This window comes from Kogia breviceps, chromosome 19 (assembly GCF_026419965.1).
Source record: "Kogia breviceps isolate mKogBre1 chromosome 19, mKogBre1 haplotype 1, whole genome shotgun sequence".
Lineage (NCBI taxonomy): Eukaryota > Metazoa > Chordata > Mammalia > Artiodactyla > Physeteridae > Kogia > Kogia breviceps.
In genome coordinates, this window is record NC_081328.1 from 7,761,860 (window position 1) to 7,783,138 (window position 21,279).

Here is a 21,279-nt window from a genome sequence, read left to right on the forward strand (position 1 = left end):
CCTCAGATGCTCAAGTCCCTGATGTAAAATGGTGTATTGGGACTTGCCTGGCATCCGCGCTTCCAAACTGCAGGGGGCACAGGTTCGATCCCTGGTCAGGGAACTAAGATCCCACATGCCGTGCAGCACAGCCAAAAAAAGGGGAAGGGGAGAGAAAAAAGGTTTTTCCCTCCCAAGTACCCTGCTAAAATGGTGTATTACTTGCATATAACCTATGCATATCCTCTCGTATACTTTAAATCATCTCTAGATGACTTATAATACTACCTAATACAAGGTGAACGATATATAAATAGCTGCCCATGTGGCAAATTCAAGTTTTGCTTTTAGGAACTTTCTGAGAATTTTTTCCCCCTGCATATTTTTGATCCACTGCTGGTTGAATCCACGGGTGTGGAACTCACAGATATGGAGAGCTGACTATATATTGATCCTGTATGCTGCAGCCTCACTGAACTCGTTTATTAGTTTTAATCATTTTTTAGTGGATTCCTTAAGGTTTTCAATATATAAGGTTATATCGTCTGCAGATTGAGCTAGTTTTATTTCTTCTTTTCCAATCTGAATGCCTTTTCTTTCTTTGTCTCGGCCTAACTGCTTTGACTAGAATCTCCATCACAATGCTACACAGACCCGGCGAGGTGAGGCATGCCTGTCTCACTGCTTGTCTTAGAGGAAGGCATTCAGTCTTTGACCATGAAGTATATTAGCTGTTAGTTTTTCACTGATGCCCTTTATCAGAGTTTCCGTCAGTTTATTGAGTGTTTTTATATTGAAAAGGTGTCAGCTGTTGTCAAATGCTTCTTCTGCATTTATTGAGATGATCATATAGTTATGTTAATTCATTTTTTGGATATCAAATCAACATTGCATTCCTCAGATAAATCCCACTTGGATGGTGGGGTTTATAATGGTATATAAATACACAGAATGTGTAATTCTTTCAATATGTTGATGGATTCAATTGGTTACTATTTTGTTGAGGATTTTTACATCTGTATTCATAAGGGATATTGGCCTGAATGTTTTCTTGTCTTATTTCTGTCACTTCCACATACTTTTATATTTACAATACATGCATACATATATATTATAATCTGGAGAAAAATATCATATGTTTAAAAACTAGGAATGGACACTGCCCCAAAACTTTCTTCCTATTTATTAATCTTAGGCTCAGATGAAGGACTACCAACGTGAACTAGAAGAAGCTCGTGCATCCCGGGATGAGATTTTTGCTCAGTCCAAAGAGAGTGAAAAGAAACTGAAGAGTCTGGAAGCAGAAATCCTTCAACTGCAGGAGGTTTGTTTGTTTACTTATTCATCCATTTGTTTAAAAAAATACATCTGCCCTGGAGATTTCTCTCTAAGACCAGATAAATATATTTTAGTATCCTTGTAGCCTGTCCACGTTTAATATGGTGCTGGACCATCTTACTGCCTCAGCTGGGCGGGCAGTGTGCTCATACTCTGGCTAACGTCAGAGAAGTTGATGGCTAATTTCTCAAATCTGACTGCGGTCCGAGGCGCACTTAGCGCCTTGGGCGAGGTGGCAGCAGCTTCAGGCACTGTGAACAGCCCGAGGTTCAATCACGGTCTCAACTTATTCAGGAACTTGCCTCATCTGAGCGAGCCCGCCGACACGCCGAGCAGGAGAGAGATGAGCTGGCGGATGAGATCGCCAACAGCGCCTCTGGCAAGTGAGTCTCCTGGCAGCAGGTGGGAAGGGGCAGGCATCTCACAATCGGTGCTGGCCTCCCGTCCTCGTGGGCCCTGGGCCCATTCCCCTGGGGTGCGCCCGTGGCACTGAGACAGCCATGGGGGTCCGTCTAGCATCTAGGAGTCAGTAGTTGGTTTGCTCATCTGTTCAAAGTCTGGAAAGATGAGCACGGGATGCTGAGGCCTCGGGCTGCCCCGGCCCCGGGCTGGCTGCACAGCCCTGCAGGTCACACCTTCCTGTGCCAGTCGGGCCCACACAGGTGCAGGAAAGACATTCAGAACCGACCTGGTTTCCAAAGGGCGCACGGCCTCGCAATGCAAGTCCTCACTTTCAGATTCATTAGGTTTGACAAGCACATTCCTTAGACTTACCCTGGATGCATTTTTCATTAAAAGTCCTTTTTTTTTTTTTTTTTCCCCCAATTAAGAGGTTGCTTTCTCCATTTAATTACTGTACTGAGTATTCACCGTGGTCATTTTCTAGCACGCCATCCTTTGGAGCTGGCATTTGATCTCGGTGCACTAGAAAAGCTAGGGAATGCCAGGATGTTTTTGCACTTCTAAAGCTGACACTGGCTGCCGAGAAGAGCTGGAGAAGGCAGCAGGGCGGTCAGCTGGAAGGCTACACACCGGTCCAGACCAGAGATGATGGGGCCTGGCCCGGGTGGTAGGCCTGGGGCTGGAGAGAAGTGGGTAGTGTATTTGGAAGCGTAACCAGCTAGGCGTGGCGGATTGGGGAGGGAACAGCAGGGTGGGTGGAGGCGCCCTCTGGGAGTTTCCCGGGTCGTGGAGACCGGTTCTGAGCCGTTGCCTCCTCGCCTGGCAGGTCTGCGCTGCTGGATGAGAAGCGGCGTCTGGAGGCACGGATAGCGCAGCTGGAGGAGGAGCTTGAAGAGGAGCAGAGCAACATGGAGTTGCTCAACGACCGCTTCCGCAAGACCACGCTGCAGGTGGGCACGCAGCGGCCGCCCCAGGGAGGGCTGCGCCGTCCCCCGCGCCACTGACCCGTCTCCTCTCCAGGTGGACACGCTGAACGCAGAGCTGGCGGCCGAGCGCAGCGCCGCCCAGAAGAGCGACAATGCGCGCCAGCAGCTGGAGCGGCAGAACAAGGAGCTGAAAGCCAAGCTGCAGGAGCTGGAGGGCGCCGTCAAGTCCAAGTTCAAGGCCACCATCTCGGCCCTGGAAGCCAAGATTGGGCAGTTGGAGGAGCAGCTTGAGCAGGAGGCCAAGTAAGAGGTTTCTGCTGCTGTAAAACCAAAGAAAGGTGTTTTACAGCGTCTCTGCTACAGACCAGGTCCAGGTTCAGCCTGTGAGTCAGAGGTGACACAGACATGCGCTTTGTCCCACGGGAGCTCCCTTGGCAGGGCAAGAATGACAAGAACACGTGTAACCGGAGAGAAGGCGGTGTGAGCCCTCAGGGTACGCTGGGCTCACCTGTCAGCCCTTCCCAGACTCAGCTGAGGGCTCGTCACACTGCCCGTGACTTCCTGGTGCCATCGTTTACATCTCCACCCAAAGTCGGCTGCCCGAGTTGGTGGCGTCACGTGAAATGCTAGAGTTTGTTGGCAGAGCAGGAATGCAGTAGGATAAACATACCAGCTTTTTTTCTCCCTGAGGAAGGGACTGCTCCGTCCTGTTGTCGTAAACCATTCTGAAATTTATGAGGAGTCGCACACACAGTACAGCTTTTGGCGGGCATTTACAAATCTATTAGAATAGAAATCACAGACTGCCAGAGCTAGCGCAGCCCTTCAGCTCACCCTCCTGTCGGGGAGCTCGGGGCCCAGAAATGCAGGGTCTGTGCTCAGAGCCTGGCATCCTCTCCACCCGGCATCCCAGACTTGCCCCTGCACTCAGCTCTAACAGTTAAGGGTTTGTTTGCTGTTGGTTGTAATTAACATGACTCATGACTCGCCCTTTCAGCTGACTCCATCACTATATCTAACGTTTGTGGAGGAACAAAAGAACTTTTTCTGTTTTCAGTGGAGTCCTCCAAATAAGCTACCTCTGCTTCACGTGGGACAGTGGAGGCCTGTCTAGAAACATGGTGCTGACTCCTCCGTGAAGCGTGGAGGGGTGGGGGCGTTGTTTCAGAGTCAGCTGCTCTAGCATCTTCGTACGTAGTCAGTAAATTTTAAATTGAAACCATCGCCTAATAAATTGAGTCTTTGTTTTGTTTTCCAGGCTGAAAAGTTAGGGGATTGGAGTAACCAACTAAGGTTTTTGTCTTCAAAAACTCTACACTCAAATAAGTGACAGGCAGCTTGTATATAACATTTGATCTTCGGTAGATCACTAAATAAAGTGACTAACATCTGTGTGTGAAGGAATAATGCAGTTTTTCTACCTGTCAGCATTAGAATACATTAAAGGCAATGCACAGTTTGACCAGAAGGGAAAAGTTTCTGGGCCATGTTGATCACGAAGATACAGAGGTCCCAGAAAGCACTCTAACAAATGCCATCTTCCAGAGAAAAGGACTTTAAAAAAATACTCAAGAATTGGGAAAACTAACATGTTGATCATTTTCATTTTCATAGGGAAAGAGCAGCCGCCAACAAGCTCGTCCGTCGCACCGAGAAGAAGCTGAAGGAAATCTTCATGCAGGTCGAGGACGAACGCCGCCACGCCGATCAGTATAAAGAACAGGTAAGGGCGGAGGCCGGGCAGGAGGAACGCGTCTTCCGCTCTAAGTGCTGTAGCAGGAGATGGACGCGTTAGTCAGAAGCCGTGTTACCGTGTAACGGGCTGAGCGAGGCAGAGCCATTTGAAACGCTGAATTCTAACGTTTCAACAAACGTGCTGCTCCTTGTTCCTGCCGCTCACTCCCGGGTGTGGGGGATACAGAGGTGACTAGGACCTGGCCCTGCCCCGTGAGCCGCCCCCCCGCCGACCCCGCCCAATGCCCCAGATACAGGCAAGGGGTGGGCGAGAGCATGTCAGGAAGGCTTGAAGTGTGAGGCCTGGGCTGACCTTAAAGTTATCGTGTTTCCTCCACGAGAACGGACGCTGCATGAGTGCAGAGATTTCTGCCTCTTTCACCCACTGTCATCTCTTGACGCCCAGAAGAGTTCTGGGCACAGCCGGCAGTCACTGAATATTGGCTGGACGGAGGGGTGGATGGATACAGGAGGTGTTGAATGGAAAGGGAAGGGAAAGCACACGTACTGCACGTGGAACCCCAGTGCTCCTCCTCCTCTGCGTCCAGCCATCTGTTTTCCAGCGCCAAGGGCACGTGCTGATAGGGCTCTGGACCGTGGTCAGGTCTGCACTGGCTAAAGCCTGGGTGGGGGCTGTGTTCTCCTCTGGCTCTCGGTCCTCTGAGACCTGCCGCCGTGGGCGGAGCTGAGGATCCACTGCCTTTGGCCCAGACCCTCCTCTCCTCCCGCCCTGCTCCAGTCAGGCACCCAGCCTGGCCTTCCCTTCCCACGCCCACGCTCAGGGCCCGGGAACACCGAGGGCAGCTCGGGGCAGGTGTGAGCTGGACCCGCAGGGCACTGGCCAGGCTCTGTGGCTCAGGAGTGAGGGATCCAGTGGGCAGGCTCAGTTCTCGTGTCAGGTCTTCCAGAGTGGCTTTGTACTTGAATCAAACAGAACGTCGACAATGAATGGAGCACCTCCGGGGGTTGGAGACTGTCCGCACTGTTGGCTCTTCTGCGTCTTGCGCGACTAGCCCTTCCCTTTCACAGTCCCATAGGGCACTCGTGTGAAGATACTAAAACTGTCATTTTTCTGCAGAAAACTCAGGGATGAAAAGCCTTTAAAATGCTTTTTAAGTTTCCTTTAGCATAATTTGCTGCATAGACAAGATTTTGCCGAGAACGGCAGGCTGGTCAAAAGGCCTTGCTTGGGCCAGGCCCCAGTCTCGCGTGTCAGCGCCTGCCGCGTGGGGGGGTTCGCTCGTGTGCGCACTCGCGTGGCTGGCAGGGCAGAGGCCTATGCTGACACACTCAGGATGCAGCGATGCCGCACTTGGATTCACCGGTTTGGTGTGACTTGGTTCGTGTAACTTCCCCGAGATGGAGAAGGCCAACGCCAGGATGAAGCAGCTCAAACGGCAGCTGGAGGAAGCGGAGGAAGAAGCCACACGTGCCAACGCGTCTCGGCGCAAACTCCAGCGGGAACTGGATGACGCCACCGAGGCCAACGAGGGCCTGAGCCGCGAGGTCAGCACGCTGAAGAACCGGCTGAGGTGAGCGCCCCGAGCCTCCGCGAGGTCGCGCCCAGAGCCTACGACCAGCTGCGTCCGTGGGCTCTGGGTGCAGTGGTTTCTCAGGCTCCTGTCCAGCTCTTCGTTCTTGCCTGCTTACCCGTTCAGGATCCCTGACCGTCGGTAGTCTTTGAGGCCGGAGGAGCAACAGGCCTGCTCATTTGCGCCGCATTTGCTGGCGGGCTGTGCGGATACACGGCTCGAGGCTTGAGAGCTAGCCCAGGTGTCTGTCCGCGTCCCGGGTGAGGGCAGAACACGGGGAGCCAAGGCTACACCTTCTCCCCAGGAGGACAGCTTAGCACAGGTGTGGGCAGACCGTGGCCTACGGGCCAGATCCTGTCTGTGCCCCGCTCTCCTGTACAGCCAGGGAGCTAAGAATGGTGTTTACATTTATAAAGGCTGTAAAAAGACAAATAAGAATGTGCAACAGAGACCTTAGGTGGCCCACAAAGCCTCAATAGAGCATTTTCTCCACCCTTTGGGGAGAGGCTGGCCCGTGGTAAGCAGGTGGAGCTTTCCTCACCGTGTCCATCACAGAGCAGGGAGCTGAGTCCAGCCACCCCCGGGGCTCCGGGGCCCTCCCAGGATGGGGTTCCGCAGGCGGGTGGGGGAGAGGTGGGAAAGCGCGGAGCCGTTCCTGATCTGCCCGCCACCCCAGCCGGTGCGTCTGGAGGAAGGGCTGGAAGTTGAGTCGCCAGGTGGTCGAACGACTTGCCAGCCACGTGCTGTCGTGGTCGTGCCCACACGCTTTCTGTGCTCTCCAGGCGAGGAGGCCCCATCAGCTTCTCCGCCAGCCGATCTGGCCGGCGCCAGCTGCACATCGAGGGCGCTTCCCTGGAGCTGTCGGATGACGACACAGAAAGTAAGACCAGTGACGTCAATGAGACGCAGCCGCCCCAGTCTGAGTAGATCCGAGGAAGCCGGGGGAGGCGATACCGAGGGACACGCAGGAAGTCACCCAGCGCCCCGGCCTCGGGACCCCCTGCAGCTCTGGGGGACTGGCGAACTGCACGACTCCTTCCTGAGAGATCGACTGTGTCTTAAGGACTCGCAGCCTACACACCTGTCTCCTGCTTCAGATTTAGGTACAATTGCTCCCCTTTTTATATATATATACACAAAACCTACACATATTATTAAACAGATCGTCTCATCATTGCATCTATTTTCCATATATCCATCAAGAGACCATTTTATAAAACACGTTAAGAAGAAAACCCTTTTTCAAACAAACTCTAGACCCCGTTGCCGGTCGCTGGGGCAGCCCCGGGGTTGCTGCCCAGCCGCTCTGCATGCTCTGTCGTACGGACAGCTACCTTAACCTTAGTTCTGTGTTCATGTGGCCCCTGCCTCCTCAGCCACGTCAAGTCTCTTAGAACGTTGTGGAACTTAAACTGCACCTGTAGCTCTCATTTCCTTCAAATAATGATCAACACTATTTCAGTGAGCAAACTGTGAAAGGGGCTTTGGAGAGATTAGGAGGGGTGGGTTGGATGCGGGGAAGCAGCATCCGTGTGGAGTGGCCATGCCCACGTCCCTCGAGTCGTGGTGTGCCCCCGTTTCTTCACGTGAACTGTCCTCGGCCCGATCTGTGCGTAGGAAGAACAGTGGCCACCACCCAGCTGGGGCCCCGGCTCCCCCAGCGTGCCCCCACTTCTGGAGCGAGCGGCTGCAGGCCCCGGAGCAGGAGCTCGGGGATACCCTCCCTCGCCAGCCAGGCTCTCATGCTGACCTTGCAAATTCAGCCGCTGCTTTGAGCCCAAAATGGGAATATTGGTTTTGTGTCCGAGACTTGTTCCAAGTTTGTTGGTGAGGTTGACAGAACCTCGAGAACAGATGCCACCTGCCTGAATGTTGACATGCCAGTGGATGTGACTCCTTTTTCATCTCTCCTTTCCCCTCCCCCTTGGGACAGTGTTACAGTGAACATTTAGCATTCTGTTTTTGGTTGATAGTTAATCAAACTGACATTACAGAAAGTGCCTTAGACACTACAGTACTAAGACAATGTTAAATATATTATTTGCCTCTGTAACAATCTAATGTATTAAGTTTTGACTGTGCTTCATATTATCACGTACCTCTCTAGTCAAAAAGTGGTATTATAAACATTCAGTGACAATGAATCAGTGTTAATTATAAATCCTTGATCCTCTGCAACATGCTTGAAAACACAAACCTTTTGGGTTAAAAGCTTTAACATCTGTTAGGAAGAATTTGTCATGTGGGTTTGGAATCTTTGATTTTCCCCCTTTATGAATTGTACTGGCTGTTGACCAGCAGACAGCTGACTGCAAATATCTTTTCTTGTATTTCCCACGTTTCTAGACAATGATTTTTGTAAGACAATAAATTTATTCATTATAGATATTTACGCCTGCTCTATTTACTTGGAGGAAAAAAGCACCCGTTGAGAATAAACAGACCTCAATAAACAAGAAAAATCATGTGAATGTGAAATCTGTTTTCTCACCTTCTGTTCTCAATTTCCCACCTGTGGTCTGATCGGAGGTTGGAAGCTACAGAGACTTTAAATGCTGACAGCCAGGCTGCTTTTATCTGAGGGCACTGCACTCGCAGAAACCGTCGGATGACAGGCTAATTCTCTGGGCAGTCTTGGCGACAGATCCTGTTCTCACCGATGGCCTCCGTGTGTAGCTGCATCGGGAAGGAAGAGGCTGCTGGAGCTGGAGCCCCAGCTGTTAACGGAGAAGGGAGCAAGCCAGGGCTGCAGGACGAAGCCTTGAGGAGGCTTTCCAGTCACCCACCGATGAAGCTCATTACTGGATTAAGAGGTCCAAGACATTTCAGACTACATTTTCAGGCAGGAGGCGCATTACAAATGCTTTTGGGAGGATTCAGCGATGAGATCCGAGGGCAGCTGTGAGCCAGTTAGGACAGGCTGGAGAGAGATACTAGGGGAACACCATCATGTAGAGAGCGCTGGGGGGTTTTCCATGGTAGGCTCAGGTTAGGCTGGTTCTGGGGGTCTGAACTATATACCTAGGCTGCTCGGCAGCTGTGGGGATGGGAAAAAGGGGCCAAAGCGCTCCCCTTCTCCTGTGTCACTACCGTAGGGAAAAAAGGTGAGCTGCACTTACTGTGTCTCGGGTGTGTTCTCCTCACCCCTGCATATTCAGTATCTCGGTCCAGGGGTTTGTGGAATGCAGAGGCTTGTTTTTCTCAAAAAGAATCCTTCCCTGCTGGCTGGTTTAACTGGTGTTAATGTCACACTGTTTCCCAACTACTCAGCCTATCAGGAGAAACATACAATCTACATGAACAGATTCCAATCCCTGATTCCAAAAAGATGCTAACTGGACCTTTCCTCACTAAACAGACCACCACCGTCAGAGCCCAAGGCAGTTCGTGAAACATTCGCGGGGCGCTTAAAGCCCAAGGAAAACAGTGATGGGAGTGGGCGCTGAGTGTCAGAGACAAAGCAACAGGCCGGCTCCACCCCACAGGCGTATGTATGGTGGACGGTCCATCGTGAGGGAGGGCTCAGGCGAGACGTGAGAAAGCCTTAGCCTTTTGTGGAAGTGAAGTGTAGATGAGCTCTGCTGGGCTTTTAACTCTGTCACGTACACTTTAAATGCTCTGTCTGCCCTTGCCACACCACAGTTGCTGCTCTTTTTAATGCAGACATTCTAGGAAATTCTTTTAAATTACTTTGGTATGGATAACACGTCTGTTCCTAGCCTGACTGTCCTGGGTATTCTGACAGCAGAAAGACTAGTGCCCTATCACACTTCCTTCTGTCACCAACCTTCCCCCCCACCCCTGGAAACCTCAATGAAGATGAAATGAGCTGGAAGACCAACTTCTTACAACCGGCCCTCCCTATGGCTCTGGGTATCACTGACCCATGGCCCCTTCCTCCTGACGCCAACGTTGCTATGACAACAGACATGTCTGTCAAGACTGCGGAAGAAAAGAGCTCACAGTTGTCTGATGCTAGGAACCACCACTTCCTGCCCCACCCCTAAAAAAAAAAAAAAAAAAGCAAGTCACAACAGGCCATAGGCTGGAATCTTTAGAAAGTGGAGACATGGCTCCGCTCCCCCTGGTTCAGGCAGGCCTGGGTGAAGCCCGTGGCTGAGACCCGAGGCGAGTCCCCATCCACAAAAGCTTCCCAGTCGCTCTGGGAGGGACAAGATCTTCACCAAGAGCTTTCCCAAAGGCTGAGCATTTGCAAGAATGCTACGTCCTGTGCAAGGTCAGGGCCAACCAGGCAGTCTACTTCCTCACGTAGCCAGCCGCCTGTCATTTGGCAATCTAGCAAATCATACAATTCTTTTCAGAAATCTAACATGAAACACTATAAAGGTATAATGACATGACGCCAGTCTCCAAAGACAACGTTAACTAATTACAGTGCCTATGTACCATATGCACAAAGTATGAACACATCCTTCACCCCTAACACCAAGACTGCAAATTCGTGTTTGATGCATGACAGCAGTGAGGTCTGCTTATTTTTTTCAAAGTCGCCCAATAATGGAATCCGTCCCCGCTAACTGGATGTCATGAAGCCTTATTCACGATGTGACGTGACATAATCAGACTATTAAACACTGAGTCCGACTGAGACATCCCAGCAGAGCGCTGGCTCCTTCAAAGGACCATACTGCACCGAAGCCAAGACGCTCCCGTTCTCGCATGTGTGAGCTCACGCACCTCGCAATCGCCTTGCGGCGGTGGTTGTCACGGCCTGACTGCTGGTAAGGTCAATAAAGCCCAGCGTCAGGTCGTGTGGAATGAGTATCAGCAGCTTACGGTAAAATTCTGGAGCCAGCAGCAGAACATGCTTTCCAGAAGCACTGCATCCCCAGCCCTCACCGCGGCGCGGAGGACGGCACCGCTTGGGAAAACACGGACAAGGGCAAGCCTGGGTCACAATGTCGGGATCACAGCGAAGCTTGAGGAGCATCTCCCACATTTTCCTTTTCGCGTACGAATTAAGCGTGATATGATGAAAATCTGCATAAAGAAGTCTTTTAGACTTTCAATAAATACAAAGTCTAAACGATAGGTGTTTTCATAGTTCCAGCTGACACATTTCTCTTACTGGTTTACAAAATAAAGGTGCGTCTTATAATTGCTGGAGTTTGAGAGTCCATGAAATACAGAACTCTCCTCACTAGGCCAGTGCTGGGGTGGAACCTGGGGGAACCTGCATTTTAAAATTTCCCCAAGTATGACTCAGCCTGGTCATCTGGCAGGTCAGGGGGCCTCCTGCTTTGCGCCACTTGGTCAACTCTCAGAACTACTCAGCACAAGTCTTCAGGCCAAGTGGGTCAGCGAAAGAAAATCCGTCTCGTTACTTCAATTTTTTAAAAATTTGAGCAACTTTACAGGTAAATTTAGAACCCACAAATAGTAAACTCTTCGCATCTTTTCATTTCACTAATGATTTTTTTAATAAAGCTGCAACTGCACGTTCATCTATTTTGTGTCCTCACCGATCGTTTTCCATTCCCACGGATCAGCACGGCGGCACGCGTACACTTCAGTGGCTCTGTGGTCTTTTGTTCAGCTGATAACTCATCGCCCCCCGCAACCATTCCATTCCCCTGCCAGCAGACATTTATATCAGTTCCGCTGAGACGGATTTTGTTTGTTCTTACTACCATAGGTGAGGAGCTGTGACAGCTTATCACATTGTGAGATTCAGTCAAGACTTAAACAGAGGATAACTTAGTGACACCAATATGTAAAAGTGTACCTAGTCCCCTAAATTCTAGGTGACAGCAGGATGTGCTGGGGAGGGTGGGCAGTTAAAGCACTCACTTTTTTGGAACCAAAAAACAGTGCTTCGCAGCTCCACCTACTGACAAGGCTCTGAGCCTCACACGTCGCGTCGCTGTGGACCCACGCACAGAAAACGTGCCCAGGCCAGCCAGCCCAGCACCCTCGTTCCCAGGCCTCCACCTGCATGTCATGACCCAGGCAGAATGTCCATGTTTCAATGGGGGCAGCAAACTTGATACCGGATTAGAAAACACCCCACAGGTAAACAAGTGAAACGTCTGTTCAGTTTCGAAACACTAGCGTAACTCCCGTGGGTGCAGGCGGGCAGCAGGATAAAGCATGACTCCAGACCCTATAACCCCACGTGGCACAGACACCAGCACCATAAGCTTCGCTCTGTTTTCAGATTCGCCTCTTCACGTGCACTGTCTTACAAAAGAAGTCTGTTACATTAATATTTACTAGAGATTGGTTTTCCTTAAAATTAAAAAAGGGCTACCGTATTCCCATATATCATATTTTTAAGTCACAGGACCAGTTGTTAAATAAGACGCCCTGAGTCTTAGGAAGATGATTTGCAAAGATGCCTCCTGCCCCCGCTCCCATTTTTAGAAAAGAATTCAGTAACACTTTCAAATTTTAAAGGCCAAGCTAGTGCTCTCAATTTGTTTCAAACTTTGAGACAAATATAGAGAGAAAAACCACCCGTGAAGTAAAAGTCAATGTAGAAAAGACTTATCTTAGCATCCTCTAGGCAAACAGTGCGGACAGCTGACAGCCTGGACCCAACCCCCCTCAGGCCCTGTTCCCACCAGTGGCCAGGCTGGCTATTCTCGGTGTCGAGAGACCTGGCTACAGGCTGCCCCCTAAAGCCACTGCCGCACCCCAGGTCATGTCCCCTTCCCCAGAGGTGCCAGCTTCCACCCTGGCTCTCAGGAGCTGCTAATGGCGTCTCCAAGGCAGCTTCTGAGAGAAGAATCCCCGCACGACAGACACAGGACTGGGAGAGGAGGAGGGTGGATGAGCCGCATTCCTGCTGCTTCAAAGGCTGTGCCGCCTCCATGTGCCACTTCCAAGGGTTCAAAATCAGCCCACCTCCTGAGGCACGAGACAGAGTCAAGGCCAGCGAGGCCTTGAGTTTGACAGGGGTGGTGAAGACAGCAGAAAAACACTGGGCTCCTTTCCGAACCTGGCTCTTCCGTGAACCAGCTGTGTGAGCTTACCCTGGGCCCACGTTCCCGTGTGTAGACCGAGGCAAAACCAGCTCATCCTGCGCCCAGGTCACTGTATCTAGTTGCCACTTGCCTACTTGTGACTCAACATCCCAGCTGTGGCTTCCGGCTCCTCACTGAGTTGGCGGGGTATCGCTTCTGGCCATTCAGCTGGCTCCTATTTTATGCAGGAAGACGTTTCAGGAGCAAGGGATGGGAATGGGTGCTGAGATGAAAATATCTGGAGACAAGAAGCTGTCCTTTGCCACCTGGAAAATCAGCCCCCTCCACGCAGGGGAGACCATGTGGACCCAGCTCAGGGGCAGCTCATTCCTGAAGGTTTCAGTGTGAGCTACGCAAACCTGGCAATCGAGCAGCCCTAGGAAGAGAACCCACTCAGAGGATCTTTAGCTACACAGGCAAGCAGTTAGTAGAACTTTCATACAAGGAAGCAAATACAAAGCAGCATCTTGAACCAGACACAGAGGGTCACTGACTTACAATGGTTTAAGATTTTTTTTTGACTCTACCAGGATGCAAAAGCGATACACTCAATAGAAACCATGCTTTGAATTTTAGATTTTAATCTTCTCCCAGGCTAACAATATGCAGCCCGATCCCATCTCACAGTGCTGGACAGGGCAGTTCCCGGTCAGCCACACAATCACGAGTCAACAACCGATAGAATTACAACCATGCTGCACCAGACGACCGCTTGGTTTTTCACTTTCAGTGCACTATTCAATCAATCAGAGGAGACAGTCAACACGCAATTAGCAAATAGGCTTTGTGTTAGATGATTCTGCCCAACTGTTGGCTAATGTCTAAGCGTTCTGAGCATGTTTAAGGTAGGCGAGGCTAAGCTACGATGTTCCGTAGGTTAAGTGTATTAAGCGCATTTTCAATTTACAGTGCATGGGTTTACTAGGACGTAATCCCACTGTAAGTGGAGGAAGATCTGGAATCCACAGAGAAAAAGCTGCAAGAGGCTTGGGGAATCCACCAGCTTCCTCAGGGGGTCACACGTCAAGGGCTGCTGCAGCCGTCAAAAATCAAAGCTATGTGGGAGGCCTCTCCTGAAGGGGCCAGAAATGAGCCCGGCAGCAGGCAGGCTCTGTACTTGCACGGACCTGGCCTGGGCTCTCCTGGACCCAAAGCAGTGGTGACATCAGTGAACAACCCGTGGGCCCCTGCAGCCAGGGCCCTACTCAGAGCCACTACCTGAGTAACAACTGGTGGGGTGATCCCAGGGGTGTGCAGCTGGAGAGGAAGTGAGAAATCGCTGGGGAGCCAAGGAAAAGGACTGAAGCTCCAGAACTCATCCTTACTTTAACCAGAGTAGCTCTGTTTGTTATGTTTTAGAGATTTGGGGGTCCTGCATAAGCAATGAGGTCTGCTAAACGTTGAAACCTCTGACCTAATCCAACCCTTCCAATGATGGCTGGGAAAGAAGCTGGGAGTCTGCCCATCAGTAAGAGACCTGGAGTTTTCTTTTCAACGGTTCGGCCAGCAGAGCTGGGCACAGCACACACGCACCAGAACAAGCGTCTCTCGTGAGTCAACTTATGACGAAATCTCCAGGAACAACTAATAGAAGCTATTCCTGCCTGCATACTGACAGACCGAAGAGACAATGTTTAATGTATCCTACCTTAATGTGTCTTATTCACTTAGGAACTGGATTCACTTACTTTTCATTTACATATAGTCTTAAAACCACAAACTACTCCGTTTATGCTCTTTGTTGTAAGCAGTGCTCAGAATCTGACACATTCGTACAGATGCCCCAGTTTACTTGTTCCTCAAGTCCAGTCACCCTGTCTCTTGCTACTAAACGTCTGGCACCTTCTCTCAAGGGATGAGGAGGGAAGCCCGGATCCAAGTAACCTCTAATCCCAGAACACCAGCACGTGTCATGAACGGCAGCCCAGCAGAAGGACCAGCTCCTGGATCCATCGCGGTTACTCCAAGACTTAGCAAGCTGCCTCCCTCAAAGTGCAGGTCTTTCCTCCCAGATTTCCACACAGGGCCAGGGCCATTCTCAGGCTGCTCCTGGAAATCACAGCTAAGAGCAGAAACCAGCACCAAGAATCAGCATGAGGAATATGTAAGCCACAAGGATGTACTGTACAACACAGGGAACATAGCCGGTACTCTGTAGTTACTATTAATGGGACATAACCTTTAAAAACTGTGAATCGCTATATTGTATACCTGTAACTTATGTAAAATTGGACATCAACTATACTTCAATTCTTTAAAAAAATAAAAAACAATCAGCATGAGAACGCCTGTTCACACATCCTGAGGCCGCCTCAATTTTCTTTGCCCTATTCCACAGCTGCTGTCCATCCCCGTGTCCCATGTCACAGCAGAAGTGACATTTGAACCTGGCTTTGCAACTCCAGCTCCTCTCTCCCAGGATGGCAGAAACCAAATAAAGCAACCTCAATCCTTTTTCTTTTTTTTTCTGTGAAATTTATTGTTTCCACATTAAAAGATTGTTTTGAGGGGGAGTAGTTTTTTTAACCACATGACGATCCTACACAGCTGCCCAGAGTAGGACACCATCATAAGTCTCTAACATGCCATATGAGTTCTGAATAAATAAAAGCTACAAAGCCCAAGTTATATACAAATATCTTAGGCAATAATGTTTACAAACCTATGTACAATAAAACAAATGTAAACAGTAAATGCAGCGTGAGAGTAATCGACGGATGCACAGGGACAACCACTTGTGGTCAGCGCGCCCCCAGGAGCTGGCGCCAGCCGCCCCCGGAATCAGGCCGCTCGACCCTTCCTAACGCAACCGGACAGGCCCTCTGAAAACAAAACAGAAACACTCTGAAGGTGTCATTTAACCGAAGGACCAGAGAGCTGGCGAGGAGGTTGCCACCACCCCCTACCCCGAGTCTGAGGCACATGGAGGAGGAGGAGACGGCAGGGGCACAGCCCTGCGTGTGCCAGGTCCCAGAAGCTCCTGCCACCTGGGCTCAGACAGGCGTTTTGCTGCTCTGGGAGGCTAGTCTATGGAATGATAACTGCTAAAGTAAAACCAGAAAGTGCAGAAAATGTTCCCTAATTCAGTGACCTTCCTGACTCTTTGCCAGCAACAGACCCAAACCGTGGGGGGTGGAGGTGGAGGACACATGATCCATGAGCACTGGAGATGCTTGGGTGGGAGCTCAGGAGGAGAGCACACGTCGACCTGATTTGGGGGAGAACCTCTAGAAGATCTGTAATGTCCTAAACATAACTAAATCCTATCAGTACAGCAGGGAGGGGGCTATGAGGCAGGTGTGATGAATGGGTACTTCCGCATCCAGTGACCAAGTAATACGTGTATGTATCACCTTGTGACCCACAAAAGTGCAATCATGTGAAACCAACGGCACTACGGCGAGAAGAGAAAATAGCCAGTATTGGTGTCGCGCAGAGTCCTGGGGCTGGGCAGGGCCCAGCAGCCGCCACTGCATGCAGCCTGCCCTCTGCCAGCCGTGGGGAGGCAGACGGAGGGGCACGAGCTGGGCCCGGGCACCGAGGGGTGAGGCGTGGGTGTCCTGGGTTGTTGCAGGAGGGCGGGAGCCCCAGCCTGGAGGCCGGGCACTCACGCGCTGAGAGGCAGCATACCCGGTGCCGACGACGGGCGCGAGGAGCCCAGACCGGGAGGAGGAGAAGCCGGGTCAAAGCCGTTTACTGCCCTGTGGGGGTGGCCAGAGCAGAGAAGGGAAGAGAAAGAGAGACTGTCATTTAAAATCACTCGACACACAGCGAAATTCATTTGCTCTCTACAACTATTCCTCTTCCCGGCCTAGAGCAGAATCCTGATGGCCCGGGGGAGAGAGCTGCCTAGAGAGCGTGAGCTGTTGAGAGACGAGAAGCCCGGGGTCCTGGGGGTGATGAGACTACCGCTCCCTTCTCGGCAACTTCATCACACTGGCCGTGGCAGCCACAGCCCTGATTGATTTCCCAACGGAGCAGGTTAAACGTCTACCAGTAGGGAACTACCTAAATAAATAAGGGTGCAAACCAACAATGAAATATCATACAGCCATTAAACACACATTCCAGAGTTCTTAACAGCACGGAAAATATTCCGAATGTAATTAATGCTAGGTGGAAAAAGCAGCAGGTTACCAAACTGGATATGCTCCATAATATGAAGGCAAAAAAGTGAGTACTATATATTCTGGACTACAGCCCCTTATACAGCTGGACATTACCATCCAGAGCTAAATCTAGAATGTGTCCACACACACACACACACACACACACACACACACACTCCCACACATACCACAGAAGGAAAATGTAACAATAGTTACTCTTCTTCCCTCTGAGTTGTGGGTAAATTTTATTTACTACTTTATACTTTTCTGTTGTTTTCCAAATCTCCTACAATGTACAGGAACATCTTAAATAAGGGGGAGAAAAATAACTTTTTAAAATTGTCCAGCAAGCAAAGCCAGATGGGTAGGCTTCTCTGCCACCTCGTGAGACACCAGCCCTGCCCAGCACAAGCACCTGCAGCCAGGACCCAGCCCCGCCCCCGCCCCCGCCCCCGCCCCCGCGCCAGCCCCCGCGCCCAGCAGCACAGCCTCAGGAAGCGATGAGGGAGTGAGTGCAAGGCCTGCAGTCCCTCTCAGGACACCACTGCAGCCCTCCCATACTGACAAACTTCCTAGGAAAATGTGTCCCACTCACAACTTGGGAGGTGCCACCAAGTGCAAGGGGCCGGACTGCCCCACACGCGCCCACCGCTGTCCCCGCCGGCCTACTCATCAGAGGGGCCCGGGGAGCTGAATACAGACTCAGGGACAGAGGTTCTCTTAAAAAAAAAAACAAAACACAGACACATATTCCCCACCAAGATCAAGATGATGGTTTCACACACTGAAGAGGTGAGGGTAACCTCCTGGAGAAACAGGCGTGCAAAGAGACTTGACTGATGACCCTTGACTACTTTGAAGAACAGTTAAGATCTGAAGAAACTAACCTGCGGGTAGATTTTGAGTTGGAAATCATGCTACCCACACAGGCCAAGAGCAACAGAAGGGGCTCTGACCAGTGCAATCTCTCCCCGTTGTCCATTTTTCCACCTCAGTGACGCACGCCCACAATTTTCTCTTTTCTCTTTGGGCTGGGGAGGTCTGATATCTGAGCTTCATCACATTTGACAACTTTAAATCATCCCTCTCCATCCTCCAAGGCCGTATGCCTTTGCCTCTTCTGGGGACAGAGCCCACATCCTATATGCCACTGTGGCCCTCACGTAATAAGCCATTTGTCTGCCTGGTCCCAGAGCCCTGATGCCTGCCTCTCCTAGAAGCTCAGGGAGAACTAACTAGGCAGGCCTCACAAACAGTTTCAGCTTTACGCGTGTGAACATCAGATTCTCAGCTGCACAGAGCACAGCAGCAGGCAGGGCTACAGACAGTCCCCAAAACCCGCAGAAAGGGAGCAGTGCTGGGTGCCAAGGAGAAGCCGGCGCCTGTCCCACGGGGCGTGCAAAAGCAGCAAACGTGAGCACGGCTCCACCAGCAGGTTCAGGGCTGAGAGTCCTGCATTTTCAGGACCTTTAAGGAATGTTAAGTTCATCCCCGTTGTTATACTGCCAAGGAAACAAAAGCACGAGAAGGTCCAGCCATTCACCTGAGCGAGCCCTGTGAGCTCGTCAGTGGGCAGCTGGGCCCACAGCCTGCCTCCAGCACCCCGGCCATTACCCTCTCCCAGTCTCCTCCTGGCCCAGGGACACCGGCCAGGCTCCAGTGAGCGAGCACGTTGGTGCTCCCACTGCAGGCTGCTCTACTGGGAAAAATAAGCAGTGCAAAATCCAAAATATAAAGGGAAAACAAGAAACTAGATAAAGTAGCTTCTCTGTGTGGACAGAGATGGGAGTTCTGGATTTGAAAGTTCGATGGAAGAGAGAGAGAATAACAATCCACCAGGGTCTTACCTAGCACCTCTCTTTGAGTCCAGAATTAGTAAGTAAAAGACCAGGAGGAAGGAGAAAGCTGACCCTAGAGGCAGAATTATCAGTCTGGTGAGGTCCCTTGAGGGAACCCGCCAAACCGTGCAATGAGGAAAGGTTTCCAAGAAAAGAAACACCTCCATACTCACCACATTTGGTTTTAGGGAGCAGCAAAAGAGCTGAAGGGAAATGTCCCAGTGGACAACACAGGACTGAATGGAGAAAGAATGGGCAGGGATGGAGATACAGATCTGGGAATCATCTATGTAAAAAAGGTTCCAGAAGCTATAAAATTTCCTGATCATACCACAAAAATCTAGTTTAAGAGTCTGAAAAATAGAGAATCCAGCTAAGACAAGGAACTAAGGTCAGCTGTAAATGGCAACAGAAGAAGTCAAAGAGGGAAAAGAACCAATGCGTGTTTAGAAGCTGGTCAGCAGGAGAATAAATTTAACACGATATAGATAAAGCATGGGGACTAAATCTGTCAAGGCAAGGACAGGCACACCTGAGAGGGCAGGAAAGAAGAGGAGGAGACGGGGCTAGAGCTACTTCAGGGGAGCAGGCAGACACACCCCAGACGCCCGTCCTCCAGCTACATGGATAAACGGAGGCTGCGCACAGTGCCAGCCCTCCTCCGCCCAGGCTCTGCAAACTGAAATTTACATTCCTCAAAAGGAAGGAAGCCCTTATACACGTCCCCATCTAGCATTCCAGTGTCCTGAGGGAACACAGCGTGAGCACAGAGGAGAGTCCCCACACAGCAAGAATTCAGTATCATTAGTGCTGCTTTGAGAAAACAGAAGACACTAGGTAACAGGAAGCACCCCAGGCCTGTGGAGGCAGTCAACTGCAGGTCCCAGGGCCTGGCAGTGACCCCCAACCCCACCCCCCCCAGACGGCTGGCGTCATCTCTACCACACTCCCACCTGTAACATGAGTACCATCAGAGCACTTCACGACCGCCCCAGGACCACTACAGCTAACTTGTTTTTGTTTTGCACAGCTGAACCAATAATAATGGTGCACAGTCAAATCAAACAGGAACCTGAAAGCTCACTCATGGGCTGGAAGTTGGTTAAAGCAGTCAGCCCCATGCAGTTAGTAAAACCAGTTTGTTAATGTTAACTTGTCTTCCACCACACACCATGATTCAGAATGAAAGAGCACAGCAAACAAGTTCAGTTACCCATGAACAACGTGGGAAATATGACTTTTTCTTGCCTAGTAAAAGAAAGGAAAAAATATTAAACAGTAATACAAATACTATTTTCACACCATGCCTTAAAATTAGTCTACGTTCACCTACACCCAACCCAAAAGAAATCGGACTGGCTTACAAAATTAGGACAAGTGATACGTAAGAAGCTAAATAAAAGCTATGGAGCAAAAAAAGAACATTTTTGAGAGAACTCAAGTGACTGCACTGCACGTGAACTGGTGTCCTTTTGGGTGAGTGATATGAACGGCTGGTAGCGGTCGGAGGAAACAGCAACAACAGGGAAGTAGGCCCAGCAACCCGCACTGTAGGGACTGAAGTGATCACAGACTAGATAAACTCCTGACTCCAAGAAGCCCTCAACTAACCAGAACTTACAAAATATTTTCAAATCCCATAAAGCAATACATAACAGTAAGGCTTTATGTTTACGGGGTAAGGCGTTGCTTCACCTCAAGATTCTGAGGGAAGCAGGAGCGCACAGTGTATACATTCAATACATTCAATAAGCGCACGCGCACACAAACCAACCGTGGCAAACTCTCCCGAACAGTAACAGTGCCACCGACAGACTCCTTAGGAGTGAGAGGCAGCAGGCAAGTTCTAGAGCCAAAGGCTTCTTTAAATGGAAAGCTTCTTCTCATGCTGAAACTACAAGCTACACTTCTACAAGAACTGTCATTTATGCTTTTAACCAGCCAGGTCTAATAATGGAGCTGGGAGTCGGGATGTTTACCCCTTCCTTTTGCAGCAGGCATATGCCATCATGGTTTTTATCCAGTCACCAGGTGAGCAGGAAGGAAGGCCGGAGGTAAAAAGCCAGGCAGGCCAAAAGGAAGCCAGAATCAAAGCAAAGCAGCAAGGAAGTAAGAACATAGCCAAACCCACACAACAGTTATCCTCAGGAAGATGGCAACTACAAACGAAACCCGAGCAATAATAGGTTGATACTTGAGTGTGCATATACAATCCTTTTACCATATAAACTAAACACTGGAGAAAAAGCCAACCCATAAAACCATATTTCATTCTTAACAGAAAGAATACAATTAAAAATGTGTACTATGTAAACCAAAACTAAACATTATCTGTAACTCGTTCTACTGAGAAGCGTATTTCCAGATTCAGCTCAGGACATAAAGCCTATACCTACACCTGGGATGCTCCTCAAGGGACAGGGTCTCCGTCACAG

General features: G+C 50.3%; 2 protein-coding genes across 19 annotated transcripts in view; one reads left to right on the forward strand and one right to left on the reverse strand.

The window, feature by feature from the left end:
- MYH10 (myosin heavy chain 10) overlaps nt 1-8,299 on the forward strand; it is a 195,963-nt gene extending 187,664 nt beyond the window's left edge. For all 15 annotated transcript variants that reach the window (XM_067021824.1, XM_067021825.1, XM_067021832.1 and 12 more), the window contains 7 exons: nt 1,175-1,303; nt 1,612-1,700; nt 2,546-2,669; nt 2,740-2,948; nt 4,260-4,368; nt 5,739-5,911; nt 6,694-8,299. In XM_067021824.1, coding sequence (XP_066877925.1) covers nt 1,175-1,303; nt 1,612-1,700; nt 2,546-2,669; nt 2,740-2,948; nt 4,260-4,368; nt 5,739-5,911; nt 6,694-6,838 — 978 coding nt within the window. In that variant the 3' untranslated portion in view covers nt 6,839-8,299. The remainder of the gene's footprint in view (nt 1-1,174; nt 1,304-1,611; nt 1,701-2,545; nt 2,670-2,739; nt 2,949-4,259; nt 4,369-5,738; nt 5,912-6,693) is intronic.
- A 5,162-nt stretch (nt 8,300-13,461) lies between these two features.
- NDEL1 (nudE neurodevelopment protein 1 like 1) overlaps nt 13,462-21,279 on the reverse strand; it is a 36,742-nt gene continuing 28,924 nt past the window's right edge. Inside the window, exons 9-10 of one of the 4 annotated variants that reach the window (XM_059047519.2) lie at nt 20,058-20,092; nt 15,350-16,598 (exon numbers count right to left, since the gene is read on the reverse strand). In XM_059047519.2, the coding sequence (XP_058903502.1) occupies nt 16,591-16,598; nt 20,058-20,092 (43 nt within the window). In that variant the 3' untranslated portion in view covers nt 15,350-16,590. Of the gene's footprint in view, nt 16,906-20,015; nt 20,093-21,279 lie in introns of all 4 variants that reach the window. The other 3 variants (XM_059047518.2, XM_067021838.1, XM_059047516.2) reach the window with 3 other exon arrangements.